Source organism: Manduca sexta, unplaced genomic scaffold, assembly GCF_014839805.1.
Source record: "Manduca sexta isolate Smith_Timp_Sample1 unplaced genomic scaffold, JHU_Msex_v1.0 HiC_scaffold_1829, whole genome shotgun sequence".
NCBI lineage: Eukaryota > Metazoa > Arthropoda > Insecta > Lepidoptera > Sphingidae > Manduca > Manduca sexta.
The window spans coordinates 100-15,031 of record NW_023592732.1 but is presented as its reverse complement, the minus strand read 5'-3'; the positions used below and the strand labels follow the sequence as shown (position 1 = coordinate 15,031).

At 34.6% G+C, this 14,932-nt stretch overlaps 1 protein-coding gene across 1 annotated transcript; it reads left to right on the top strand.

The window, feature by feature from the left end:
- Positions 1–2,887: 2,887 nt before the first annotated feature.
- On the top strand, positions 2,888–14,567 carry LOC119191709 (the record flags this gene model as incomplete). The annotated part of the gene is made up of 4 exons (XM_037445586.1): positions 2,888–3,099; positions 4,909–5,035; positions 7,455–7,648; positions 14,457–14,567. Coding segments are annotated over exons 1-4 (523 nt in total), but the record flags the coding sequence as incomplete, so codon positions are not given.
- Between the last annotated feature and the right edge of the window lie 365 nt (positions 14,568–14,932).

Here is a 14,932-nt window from a genome sequence, read left to right as displayed (position 1 = left end):
CCCATCGAATATCCAATTGTTTTCAATTTGTATAAGAATTAGGATATATTCCTATAGTTTAGTGAAGGTTTTGTACAGACGCAAACGTAGCCCAACTTTCATATAAAATGGGCATTCTCCTTTACTGTTGTTACATAAATTTGTGATGTAATTATAAGCGTGTATGACTTAGCTGATCTTAAAGTGACAAGTAAGGCCATGATTAATTTGGGTCTTGCTTGTGCCCTCGATTTGGGCGCAAAAGCCCGTAAAAGTCGGACCATTGTGCGTGACGTGAATGCCAACTAGAAGTTTAGCCAGCCTAACTCCAACTATAAGCTCACGGTGTTATGCAGCGCTGTATTTTTTTGTGCGGTTGGTAATATTGTTTAAAGACAAACATGACAGTTATTATTAAACGAGCAAGCTCTTCTATATTTAAACACGAAAATCAATGCTAACATATAAATACCCATTCATAAACAAACCACATATTAATTTTATCGGCACAAAACAAATCAATTACAAGATTACGCAACCTTCGCCAAATGACTCATCTATGGAGTCAGCATTCATTTATCATTTTGTCTGTTAAATGTGTTCATTACACAACCGTTAATAAAGTGTGGCAACCCTGGCTGCTTACAATTATCTTCACTTAAGCCCTGCAATCCGTGGGACAAACGATACTGATTAAAGCAAACAATCTACTTATGACTTGAATTTCACGTATCCCGTACGTCCGATTAAATGAAGCGTTTGTATTGAATATAATCCAAGTAGACTTTTATCCACTGAAAAAGGTTTTGATATAGCAAACAGCATTCGAGTATATGGAATTCCTAATATTAATGTTATTGGCTTCCATCGTCGTTTTGTTTAGGATACGATACAATTGATGATGCCAATTGCCATATTTCCTAATATTGAATAATTATTATCAGGATAATCGAAGCGTTGCTGGTGTCAAAGGTGAATATTTAATAGATAAAGGAGAACGGACTTCTGGGCCGAAATCTCGATTCGAAACACAAAAGTAAGCTGTCGACTCGATATTTGTGAGAAACTGGCAGCCTTCTAAAAGCAGTCCATTCTACTGTAGACTGTGTGATGCTTTAGTAATGTTAAGTGCAGTTCTGAACCTGACGACGTAGATATATCATTTAGTGTTCTGAATCAATCTCACTGACGACGTCACAATGGAGTTCTACTAAGGAAGTTAAAAATATATAAATGAGGACTTGAAAGTCGATAATATAAATTAATCTTTAATTAATTTCTGTCTCACTTATTATTAAATTTATGTAAAAGTAGATACATTCGCACCGTAAAGACGAACCGTGCGATGATCAATCAGAATACGAAACAATCGTTGCCAAAAGTCAATAAATCTTAGACATGGAAGATAATTGATACAAACAAAAGAGACGAGCCTACGGCTTCCTCGCTTATGTTAATCAAAACCTTTTGTTCCACAGTAAATACAGCTTCATACCATACATCTTTGAGTAATGTTTGCACGTCGGAGGAATAAAATCGTGTTTGTAAATGAAGCGTCTTTTATGTAAGACAATTATAAATTGGATGCAGGTTAACGAAAAGGATTCAAACCATCTTGATTATATTCAGGCCATTTTTTTTTTGGCAATTCTTTTTTGAAAACACGCTTATTCTCTAAAGTTGTATATCCATAATTTTTGTGTACCTCCCTCCCTTCCTGTACTTTTAAATGGATTTTTTTTCTATTTTCTCTGAATTTCCTTTGGGAGCACTGTGTGCCTTTGCATGCCCCCCAAAGCCCTGATTATAGATTAATTTATATCTGCGTTGGCAAACATTCGATTGGGTTAATAGGTTACAATATAATATAACCTTACTCCCAAATTATGCATACATGCATAATGAAATTTACTTCTATAGTCTGACCAGGAAAATAAAAACCTGTTTTAGGAGCTCTACTTTTGCTTTACATTTCAAATAACGAAATAAATAATTTAATTACTTTATTTCCTGGTTCAGGCTATACAATAAACGCCATACCGCTAATGATTTCTATCGTATTAAAGCTTATAACCATAAATTATCTTTACAAAAACAAGTTATCAAATAATATATTAGTTAACGTTTATCATATTGTAATTTGACATCGTCTAAAATGTAATTCATGTTTATAATATTCATTCATAAATCGAAAACCGGTTTGAATTTTGGATTTAAACCTTGTGACAATTATTTTGATGACAGCAGCTATGTTGCGAAAAAATTCTATTATGTCATTAATCAAATTGTTTTATAGCATTAGGTGGACGAAGTGGAGCAACTGGTGTTTAGTCGTCATCACTCATAGAGACCAATCGTATCATGAAAATGATGATTGCGCTGCCAGGCTTTAGGAGACGGAATATGAATTATGACTGAGGCAGTTGTTAGGACCTCTAAGAATGTTATTATATTTTTAACTGCAATAAAGTTACTGATAACGAATTTAGGGAACTTTTAGTAGTATTAATGCGCCATGTTGTGGATGAGCATCTCATTGAGGTCGTTTTGCATCTGACTTTTAAATATATTGTAATAGAAGCCAGTTTTGTCTACCGCATGAATGAGATGACCTGACCAACTTCCCGAAAACCGATACAAAATGCCAGATTTGTGAATTCACTCGGTTCAATCCGTGAATACCGGGAACTCAAAGAATCCTTTTCTGTTTAAAATTCTACTTCCTTATACAGCAGCAACGTACTAAAAATTCCACTAATATAATAAGTTTACACTATACATAATAAACTATAAAGTGCAATTACTTATTATAAATAGACACAAATACTCTTAAAGCGGTATTCTGAAGTAAAAAATACTTAAATTGCGTTATCAAACAATTGCAATACAATTAACAAGAATCTTTATTGTTACAGATAACAACAGCAGTAGAATGAATACGGTTCCGACGTGAAGTTTAAAATCGCGCGCTTAATTCCAAATGCGCGGGAAAATTGATTGACCAATGAAAGCGCAGCGCGGGAGCATGGATGGGCCGTAGGATGCGCGTCACTCCGGCGCCTCTATACATATTACTGCTTATCTGCGCACCAATTTACACTTTCATAGTCGGAGTTGATGGTGAGATTAATTTAAACTGCCCTTTATTACGCAATGGAGATAACAGATCTGTAATATAGTGTAGTGTGACTCGGGAGTGAGAAAATAAAACTAGTAAGTTCGAATCCTGATACCTAACATTATTTATTACAAAAATATTCTGATTTGACACTATATCTAGAAGGTTTCATGTACTGCTAGAAGCCTATGATGAGAGTTTACGACACACTACTAAAAAATATGAAAGATGTATTCAAACGAAGGAACTACGTTATCTTTCCAATAAAATTTTAATACCCAACTATAAAAAACCAATTGAGTAAATGTCATTAACGTTTATATCCACCAGGCATAAATACAATGCAACGAGATTTAATACCGTTTAAATTTTATGAAGTTTGATTAAAACAGGTTTATTCCCTTCAGCATAAAGCGTTAATTAAAAGTTTAAATTCATTGTAATCAATGCAATCATTGGGCATTATAACTTTACATGCGGACCCAGTTATGCCAAAACGTAGTAACTTACAAATTATCCAAAAATAATCTATTAATATTTAACATGCAATTAATCCAAATGCAATAGTTTGCTTCATCAAAACACGCCTATCGGTTTTTATCTAACACAAAAAACTATGTGTTAACTAATTCACACATTTCTTTTATGGGTATTTAGAAAAATCCAGCTGTAAAAACTAGCAATCCTCAAATGTTTAAAAATATTTATCAAATTTTGGCATAACTCGGTCCATTTATGTCTCTGGCTGCAAGCTTGTGCCACTCAATCCTCTGTAATCCACAGCCCGCGTGATATCGCTATTTTATATCTGCTCTGGTAATCGATATAGCAGTAAGTTAGAAAAGGCAGTTCTTCTCTATTATCTCTATATATATATTATAACTGCTAAAGATAAGATTATTATCTTATCGTTCTTACTGCTGTTTATCAAACGAAAAATGCATTTCTAATTTATGTAGATATATGAAACCTAGATAATAGGGGACCGGCCTATGCTTGATTTTGTACATTATTCTATATGTAATGGTTAATAATACGAAAAAGAAGCACTATTGCGAAAACTGCATAAAGATTGGTTAAAAAATGAACGAGTAATTCATATTTAAAATATTGTAATGTGCAGAAGTGGGCGCGATTTGGGATATCGCTTCATCTCTTTCTTTCGCACGCGTCGTTATTTCCGATGACGTCACATGTGGGTATTTCGTCTCTTTTCTGTTTCTTGTTAATTATCCCTTCCACCGAAATTCAAAGACTTATAACTTGTTGATTTTTTACCGGATTTTAATAATTCCTTCTGTGTTATAATTTATATTATGTAAATATTTGATAATAGTAAAGAACGAAAATGAGTCCGGTACCCTATTCCTAATCAGTAATAAAAAGAATTGTCCGCCTTTGACTGGTGGTAGGTGTGTCATATGTAAGAATCCGCCTGGTACCACCGCAATGTCTATTTCTGCCGCCGAGCAGCAATATGTAGTCACTGCTGTGTTCCAGTTTGAAGGACATTGTAGCCAGTGTATCTACTGGACATAATGAGACTTAACATCTTGTGTCTCAGGATGGCGAGCGCGAGTGAAATACTAAACAATACTTTGTAATTCAAGGTGTTGGATGGTGTTCCTACTGTTTATGGGCGGTCGTATCGCTTACCATCAGGCGAACGGCAAGCTCGTCTCGTCATTCAAAGCAATAAAAAAAAATACTTACAGCCCTCTAGATTACCACGGCAGGTATGAGGGGTCGTCATGCTTACCATCAAAGCAACTTGTTTTTTCGTCAGTTGTATAAAAGAATTTTTTACACAGGTCCACTATCTCGGCAAGAAGCTTTGGAAGGCGGCAACACTACGTTCCTCTGCGACACAACACCGGACTCCACTGACGACGAGTTTATGATACTAGTATGGTATAGAAACAACGTGCCCATATACAGGTAAAATAAACAATAATTTACATTTCTGTCAGCTATCAAATAAGGCATGCCATGTTGCAAAATATAATTCATATGTCTGTCATATCTTAAAGTTTCTTTAACATATTCTTCAACTAGGGAATCAAACCTGACGCCATATTGAAAATATACTATATTTTATGTGGAACGGCTGCATGAAAAATTAATTTCTCATAAATAACAGACATCAGTCTGAAACTCATGAGGAGACGTGTAAAATATGTAAACGATCTCTCAGTTCATTACTCCATACGTATAAATTGAGAAAATGAAAACAAATAGTTAACAAAGAGTCCATTTTTTTCAAATAATTCCTATAGTAGAAATTTTATAGATTAGATTAGATTCAAAGATTTTACTGGGCAAAAATAGATAAATGAAAAGCAAAGACAATAACAATATATTTTTCCCTCCTTAAATAAAAATCTATACTCCTGTTAGCAATTCTAATAAAATTTTATATTATTAACAAATCATTAATTACTCTAATAAAATATAGAGTAATTAATGATTTGTTAACTAATATAAAATACTGCTCTTAACAGCTAAAAAACAAAGAAAAATATTTATTCAACGACGTGTCTAGATGATATGCTGCAAAGATTTAAATAGGCGGTAGACCAGATATATTAATCGGGGGACGCTGCCACCGCAGTCTATACGCAATCCCGAAACAAATATTTGCGGATCACACAAGCATTTGTCTTATTTCGGCAATCGGCCCGGCGAACGTTAATCTGCCAGCTAATTAATCTTTCCTAACGTTAGCCTCGAAATACTACGTATATTTTATATTTGTCGTATTTTTCTAAAATGTAAACAAACATTTTCCTCAATTTCACTAGCAGTTTTATATAGTATTTTTATAAGCGCACAGCGATCCCCAATGCACCTCATGGCAAGTGAAGTCCAGATACTATCTGCTAATTAGAGATATAACCTCACGGCAATCAGCAACATTATGCCAACCATTTTAATTATACACACTACACAAGCTGATCCCGGAACGCGACACACTTACATGAACTCCTATGGCGGGTTTCACAAATAGTGGTCGCCATCTAGTGGATATAAATATTCTAACACCTTCAGCATATTGCTTCAAAAACAGCTTTAATTAATGTGCATTTGAATTATTTTTATTCTAAACGCAATAAATATACATCGTTTTGTTTACATTTAAAACAAAATGAAAAAAATAATAAACTATAGGTACCTGTCGAGAATATAAATACAATTTCCCTAGCAATAAATCTCCAGAATCCCTGTCGAATAACTCATATTCCTAACAATATAGTGCTCATATCTCCGAAAATACCAACGCAGGAAACAGACTAACAGCTTAAATAAACAAACTGCGCAAATCTGCAGCCGAGTTTGCAACGCTAAGACCAGCACGATGTTTATTGTATTGCACTTCCTACTGTATTTCCGCGATAAACTAAGAATTATAGAACTAATGGCGCATTTCGGACTTGCCTTAGTTTTGCAACAATGGCGACTTGATAGTCTTTTAACTCAAATTAGGTTTGTTTTACTATTTAAAATCGTAGTAAGACAATATCAGCCTGATTTCACTAGAACAAGTTCAGTGTTTAAAAGTCATTTTTTTTACTACACTAGCTGACCCGACAGACATTGTCCCGTCTTAACTATGAATTTGCAGCGCGCATTCTATCAATCGCTGACAGCTATTTCAATCAATTGACAGTTAAAAAATATATTTTCTTTTAAAATTTATATTTTCTTTAAGTTTTCTTAAATTTTCTAATTTTCCGCACAATTTTTTGAATTTTTCTTTCATAAGATCCTTCCCCTGACAATAACAAACATAACAAAAAAAAATTGTGAAATCGGTCCAGCCGTTCTCACGCGTGATGGCGTGACCAAGGGAAATAGGGATTCATTTTAAATATATATCTATAGATTTGATGCGCAGATGTTACCTCGTGTGTTCACTAGAATAAGAGCCATTACACCTAGATAATACATCTAAGTATTCAAAATGATTAATAATCTTTGGATTAATAAAGGACTACTACTTTATTCACTTAGATCAAAGTATTATTGATGGTCCATGTATTTAAAACCATTATTAAAGGACTACTATACTTTAGATTTAAAGTATTAAATATATTAGTTCCGCTTTAGACGGTTTCATTACACGGGGAATATAATACTAAAGCAATTTATATAACAATTCACTATAATAGCTTTTATTCTAATGTGCCTACAACATCTTGTTCTCTTTCTTATTTATTGATAAAATCAAATCTCCAAATTCTGGGTTCTTTAAATTTCAATCTCGAAACCTGATTAAAAAATAATCCATAGGCTCGATATTATTAAATTTGTTTGCAGTAATTTAGTCACTATTTGATAACTTAACTCTTGTCCACAGCTTCGAATTTCCAGACAAAGAATGGGCAGACCCTGCATTCAACACCAATGGAAGATTGAAGGCAGATTTGTATAGGCAGCCGACGGCTTTAGTCGTCACAGCTCTGACGGAAGACGATCAGGCGCTGTACCACTGTCGAGTCGACTTTAGGCTGTCGCCAACCAGAAATGTCGCAGTCAACCTCACCGTCGTAGGTATGGGACTTAAATAATAATATGAGCTCTATAAAACATACTGTCCCACTGCTGGGTACGGGCCTCCTCTTCTACTGAGAGGGATTAGGCCTTAGTGCACCACGCTGACTAAGTGGAGATTGGAAGACTTCACACACCCTCAAAATACGTTTGGAGAATTTCTCAGGTATGCAGGTTTCCTCACGATGTTTTCCTTCACTGTTAAAGCAAGCGATAATTCACAAAGAATACACACATAATTATTTATAAAAATCAGAGGTGTGTGCCCTAGAGATTTGAACCTCCGGACATTCGTCTCGGAAGTCCATTTCACAACTAAGCTATCGCCGTTTGTATGGTACTTATAAAAACTTATTTTGATTGAGTTTCTAGTAGAATTTTGATACCATGATTGGCTAATTTACTTCTGTTTTATTAATTATAAACAACGTACAATCAATATATTTCATTTATCCTGAAAGTATCATTAATATAAACACTGAAAGTTTACTCAATACTGATAAGAATACTGGCACGCGTATTGGCATTGATACTAACTGACTTCTCCACTGAGATAGTGACCTATTTCAAAGTTCTTCTATTTAATCGCCTTCGCCAGGGGAAAGTTAGTTAATTCGACGTAATAAAACTATATTATGTGTAATCCGATATTAAAAATATTACTAACATTTAACCACAGTCGGTTAAACACACTCATGCTTACAGCCAGCTTACTTCCAATTGCTTAGAAAAAAAATGATATATTTACTCTCATGGTTCAAGCTATCATAATACTTATTAATGAAAATCGGTTCAGAAAGGTTAAAGCTATCATAATACTTAAATTAATGAAAATCGGTTGAGAAGTTTGATCATAAAAACACAGGACATCGGCACTAGCTGGAAATTATACACACACACTCACTTTTATCCTTGAAAGGGTAGGCGAAGACGCTCCTAGTGCACCCACTTTCCACCGAGTGTATTCCAACATGTATGCATATCTCATGATGTGATAGGAGGCGAGCCCGTCGACACTCCGGGCTGATACTGAGTAAAAATGCCAATATCACTTTGCCGGAACTGGAGTTCAAACTCGAGACTGGAGCATTGCATTCGTACTGTAATACAACTACGCCACCGAGGCAGTCGACATCGCATTTATAATATTTGTTATATTTATAATTTACTAGCTTTTGCTTGCGGCTTCGCTCAAGTGAAGGAGTTTTCTGGGATATTTTTTTCCGACTTACTTGATATGTATCGTTATAATATAAACAAATTACACACAATCATAAATTGTAGCCTATGTGTTATTCTGATTATAACCAAAATTACTGTAAAGTTTCATCCAAATCCGTTCAGTAGGTTTTTCGTCAAAGAGGAACAAACATACATCCGTCCTCACGAACTTTCGCATTTATAATATTTGTAATACTAGGTCTCGCTCGCAAACCGTTCAGTTGTTTTCACGTTTATTCCTAACAAGCATACAAATATTGAAACATTTTCACAAACTCGCATTTATATTAGTAAGATTAAGTTCGTGGATGGATTGTATTCAAAGTTAGTTTGACTCACAGCATAAAATTACTTTTAAGTTACCCGAAGTGCCTTTAGGTTGTTTGTTACCAAATTAACCACGCTTATGTTGTTTAAAATACTAACTTGTATCACATTATTATTTAGAGCTCAAGAAATACAAGAAACTTATAAATCAGGTTTAATACTTTGGTAAGACTATTTTATAGTACCGCTCTTTCAATCAATCAGCCTGTCGCCGTCCACTGCTGAACGTCGGCCTCTCCAAGTGAGCGCCAACCATCCCGGTCTTGAGTAATAAGCAGCCCGCATCCATCCACTACCCACTGCCTTCTTCAAGTCGTCGGTCTATCGAGCAGTAGGGCGTTCCACACTACGTCCAGCAGTGGACAATTCAAGGGCTGAAATGATGATGATGATGAATATCCTACACCTAATTGTAGTCACTAAGTTATAAAAAATAAAATCACAAATAACCTCCAATCTGAACTAACAATCGTAATATTTTTGACCAAATTGACATGCCAATCAATTTTTTCTTTCGTTCGGCGTACAAAGACTGGCAGATTAATTTAGAACAACGTACAATACCAATGGCATTGATAGATCAATCTCAAATTAATTTCACTTTTTTTAAGCATTCTAGTCTCAGACATTTTATTTTCATCTAATTGAGTGTTTTCAAATGATTCGTTATCTATGGGTAAGGGATATCTTGTTGGTAAATAATTAAATAGAAAAATTCTGAAAACGGATGATAATCAGTCAATTGGTAAATTCTGTTACTTAGCTAAGAACTTATAAGTAACTTGATAAATTGAATTATTTATAAATAATTGCTAAACAAACATAAAAAATATGGCTACTTGTTAATCGCGTAACTAACCTCCGCGGTTTTGAAATCAGTTATAAATAACTCTGTACATACATTATTATTTTTCATAAATTATTTTTCTATTGTAGTTAAAAAGTAAACGAAAGTATGACTGCCTCGGCGTATTTGTAATACGTACACGTTACGTGCACAACTACTGCGCTGAGGTCCTGGGTTCGAATCCCGGGTTGGGTCAAACATAACTAGGATTAAGTTTTACTATCTTAAAAAATACTAAGTCAGGAAGCTATGATACCGTGTCTCGGACAGCACAAAAAGCTTTGCGCCTCTTCTCTCTCCGGTCATGTCGGAATGCCGTCTCACCAGACTATGAGAGTGAAGAAACAGAGAGTGTACCTGTGTATTACTCACATGTATGCACTATACTTAATACCTCCTGCGTACTTTGCTGATCTCTGTTGAGAGTGGCCGCCGTTGCCGAAATTCGGCTAGGAGGGATTCATTAAACAAAAGTATACCTACGTTTAATTTCTATATAAATATAAAGTACAAAAACTAGAAAATTTTCATTAAATGAATCTTGATTCGTCTATATTCATGCAATCCCGTATAAGAAAACCAAAAACATCCACAACGTCGATCAAAAATCTATCAACACCTAAATATTTATAGAACCAACCCGTGGTTTGAGTCGTTTACTTTTATAAAACATAAATCACTGTTTTGTGTTTGTTTTCGTACATTTCACAATCCAATTTACCTCAAACAAATGCTAATAGGTGTGCTAGTCTAAATAAATCCACCTGTCGTCTCGGCATGTCAGATGGGAGGCATTGCATCCATCAATACGAATGTCCGTTTATTTTCTAACTATCCACTTAGCGAAGGAAAGGTTCAACAAAGATTATGTTTTGGGATAAAAAATATTTTCCTGTGTTATAAAGACCAAAATTAATAACATTTTATGAGGATACTATTGCTATTTTCAAATTAAATAACACATATAATAGAATGGTCACTGCACTGTATTATTTCAGTTTTGTTTTTTTTCTGTGGGCACCGCAAAGTGACCACACTACACCTGATGGTAAGTGGAGTTGGGTTCAATGGAATGTCTACTGACAAGAGATGATTACCCCTCGGCAGTCGACACAATTATGCCGGCCTGTTGGAACCAGATATACACAGGCTGATCTCGGAAGGCTTACTTACGCGGGCCACTATAGTGGGTTTAACACCTTGTGTACGGTGGTCGCTATCCGAGCAGATTTAAATATATCCTACCACCAGCACAGGAAAACCCAATTATACAAATATTTAAAGTAAATCACACAAAAGACTGTATCATTATAATTTCCCGTTTTATTATACGTATCTACAAGAACTACAATAGAAGAATAACGTTCGGAAACTTTTATATAAATGGTAGTTTCAAAAATAATTATTCTTCTAGAGCGTTTCTGTTAGCATAAACTTGAAGCATTCAAGCAAGTATTTACGATGTTAAAGTTTCTAGAAAATGCCAAATAACTAGAACTAACTGCTATATCTAAACTGTTTGTACTAACTATACAAAACTTATGTTTTTTTTGTAGAAGTTTTTGTTCTATTTGAAATATCTTGCCTAGCTAGGTTATTCATTTATTAGAATTGTCTTTTCTAGATGTTTCGAGATATCAATATGCTGTTCTTATTTAGATTATTAGCACATACAGGTCATAGCTGAAATTAATAAATAATTCTAGTCATCAGGAAGCATGTCAACCTTTATTCAGTACCCCTAACACGAATTTACGCGTTATAATATCGTTAACTTTAATGGTTACGTTAAAGTAATTTTTTGTATGGAAATTTTAATAGCGCCCCGTGAGCGTATTACATGGTCTAACCGTGTGCCAAATTTCAACCAAATCCGTTCAGCGGTTACTGCATTTAGTTCTAACAAACATACAAACATTTCACTCATTCGCATTTATAATATTCAGATATTATATCTATACTTCTATGTACACTGTTATATAAATCCGATGAGTTTGTTTGTTTGAACGCGCTAATCTCAGGAACTACTGGGGCCTAATTCTCTATCCCGCACATTATTTTGACAGTGCGTAACAAGCACGTAACACAACGCATCATGTTTAGGACTATAGAAATTTGGCTTACAGAATACCATTCCACGCACATTTCTCGAAGATAACATGACACGGCCGCGTTACGCGTTTACACTATCATACAGAATAAGGGCCCTGGTTTGAATTAAAAAATATTTTAGAGTTGAATAGGTCATTTGTCAAGAAACACATAGTGTTCATAAAGTAATGTTATATAGGCTATATAAAAAGATCGGAGCATCAATGAAAAATGTTGCAAAATTACTACAAAATCGTCTCAGCAACGTCCATTCGAATTCGTCACGGATCTTTACGCCAAAATTTAGGCTACTAAATATTTTTTCAAAAAAAATTAAGAATATCGCGATCTCATTTTACGTCCTAACATAACATTAGTCATGTTTCGCTAAAGACATAACACGGCACATTAAATCTACACGGGCGTACGTGTTCCCGTATTATGAAACTTTATGTGGTATGTTTTGCGTTCTCATTAGAAGAGCCATTTTTATCATCATTGTTATTATGTTTAATATAACCTAATTAGGTATGCTACGTTAATAGGTTCGTTTGTTTTCACAACTAATGAAAGTAATAAAATGTTTTGCATTATCTTGACGGTTCTTGTGTGCCACGGAAGATATTTATTTTTATTGGAGTGTTACTTCATATTAGATTTTAACTAGAACTAATGATAATTTTTTAGTTTAATTAATTTTATAAGTACTAAATGGAATTTTCTTGCGTCTTACTTTATTAGTGGAAGAATTTTCAAATTCGGTTTAGTAGTCTTAAAGACTAGCCCCTACAAACCTACAAACAAACACAAAGTGTACCTCTTTAGAATATTCATTTAGAAATATAGATAACAGTACTTTTGTAAGTTAATTGATAAAATCCATTTCTCTTTAAAAGTATAAATTAATTATAATAAACAGAAAATACAACATAATTAAGTTCACAATGTTACCTTTATCAATAAAACTCATTAGATTACCTTGAAACTTTTACCAAAAAAATATCCACGCGGACCTCCAAGGACGCTGAGGTCGCCAGGTCGACTGAGATCGATCTAAATTAACTTATCTCTCTGAGTTAACTTGCTATATTCGAAGCCTATCTTAATTCATTCATTTTTGCAAGCGTAAAATGTTTCATCAAAAATTATTTTATGAAGGCCTGCTTTCTTGTAATATCAGAATTTTACTATTTTAGAATATAAAGTGGTAATCAGGCTAGCGGGTCTAACGATGAGAGGTTTCGCTCATAAACATACAGTATCAGAGAATGTTGAAGTAATGTGTTACAGGTTATCTTTATATCTTTTTAAACGGCGATAGCCTAGTTGGGAGTGGAACGGACTGCCGAGACGGGTGTCCGTAGGTTGTAAATCCAATAGCACGCACCTGTGACTTTTCTAAAATTATGTGTGTATTCTTTGTGAATTATCGCTTGTATTCATCATCATCATCATCAGCCCGTTGCATTCCACTGCTGGACATAGGCCTCTTCTAAGGTACGAGACAGAGCCCGATCTGCTGCTTTATGCATCCAGTCGCTGCCGGCCCTCCGGCCCTCTTGTGTAAGTCGTCCCGCCATCTGGCCAGAGGGCGCCCCATACTGTATTGTGAAACAATATATCGTGAGGAAATCTGTATACTTGAGCCCTCCATAAAAAAATCGATGGTATTTAAAATCTGTCAACTCGCACTAAGCCAACGCGGCGTGGTGGACTAAGGCCGAAACCCTCTGAGTAGTAAAACACGACAGTGCCCAGCAATGGGGTTACAATACAAGGCTGATTTTACTAATATCTTTTTCATCATAAATAAATCTAATCATTTCCAGTATTTGACTCCTAAATAATTAAATTAAAGTTGAGTGCGTTATCTCTATATTATAGTTTGTTTTTAATGCAAACTCCATTGGAATAAAATCTATGTTTTTAACCGATCAAGACTTCACTCTTTCAAATAGTTATTTGTCTATTCGTCGTATTTTTTTATGTTTCATATTCTCTGCATTCGATTTCTTGTATGTAGCTTCGGAAAGGTCCCATTTTTATTTCATTGCTATAGAGCTTTGTAGTTCAAAGCTGCAAAAGGGAACTTCTCATAATCAAATTGGATTGTAATGATTCTTTTTGTTTTGGGTTCAATGAAGCTGTTTTGGGTTATAATTACTGTCAAGGAATTATTTTTTCATGTCATAAAATGAAGCATATATGATTGTAACCTGTTTTGTGTTTAATAAACTAATAAATAAAAAGATTAAACTCAGATACTACCATATATATATTATTTATGATAAAGATGTTGTCTATAATGATTTTTTGTTTCAGTTTTACCGAATCCCCCATTTTTTATGGATGAAGTGAATAACAAGGTGGCGGATAAAGTGGGTCCGTACCACGACGGTGACACGCTGGTGCTGCGCTGTTTGGTGATTGGAGGTACTTATATTGGAATTCAATTTTGCAGTATGTCCTGTAGTGTGCGGGCTCAGTGTTAAGCGGTAGCGATATTGTTTCGACAAACGGCAGACGAGACGGAACGGCGACGAGACGCTGGTCAGATCGCTGGTTCACTAGTGACAGTAAACATTAATCGAAGATCGAATCAGAAGCATGTGAATGCTTCTATGTCTTTATGAGTAAAAAAAATTAATAATCCCGAAAGATAAATCAATGAGGAACTATAAGTTATTGTCTTTTGTAATTTTTATCAAAATGTAAAATAAAATAGGACCTTGTAATGATGAGCCAGATGAAAAATACTAATTTATAGAATATACCTTATAGACCCGTCGCAGCAGTTG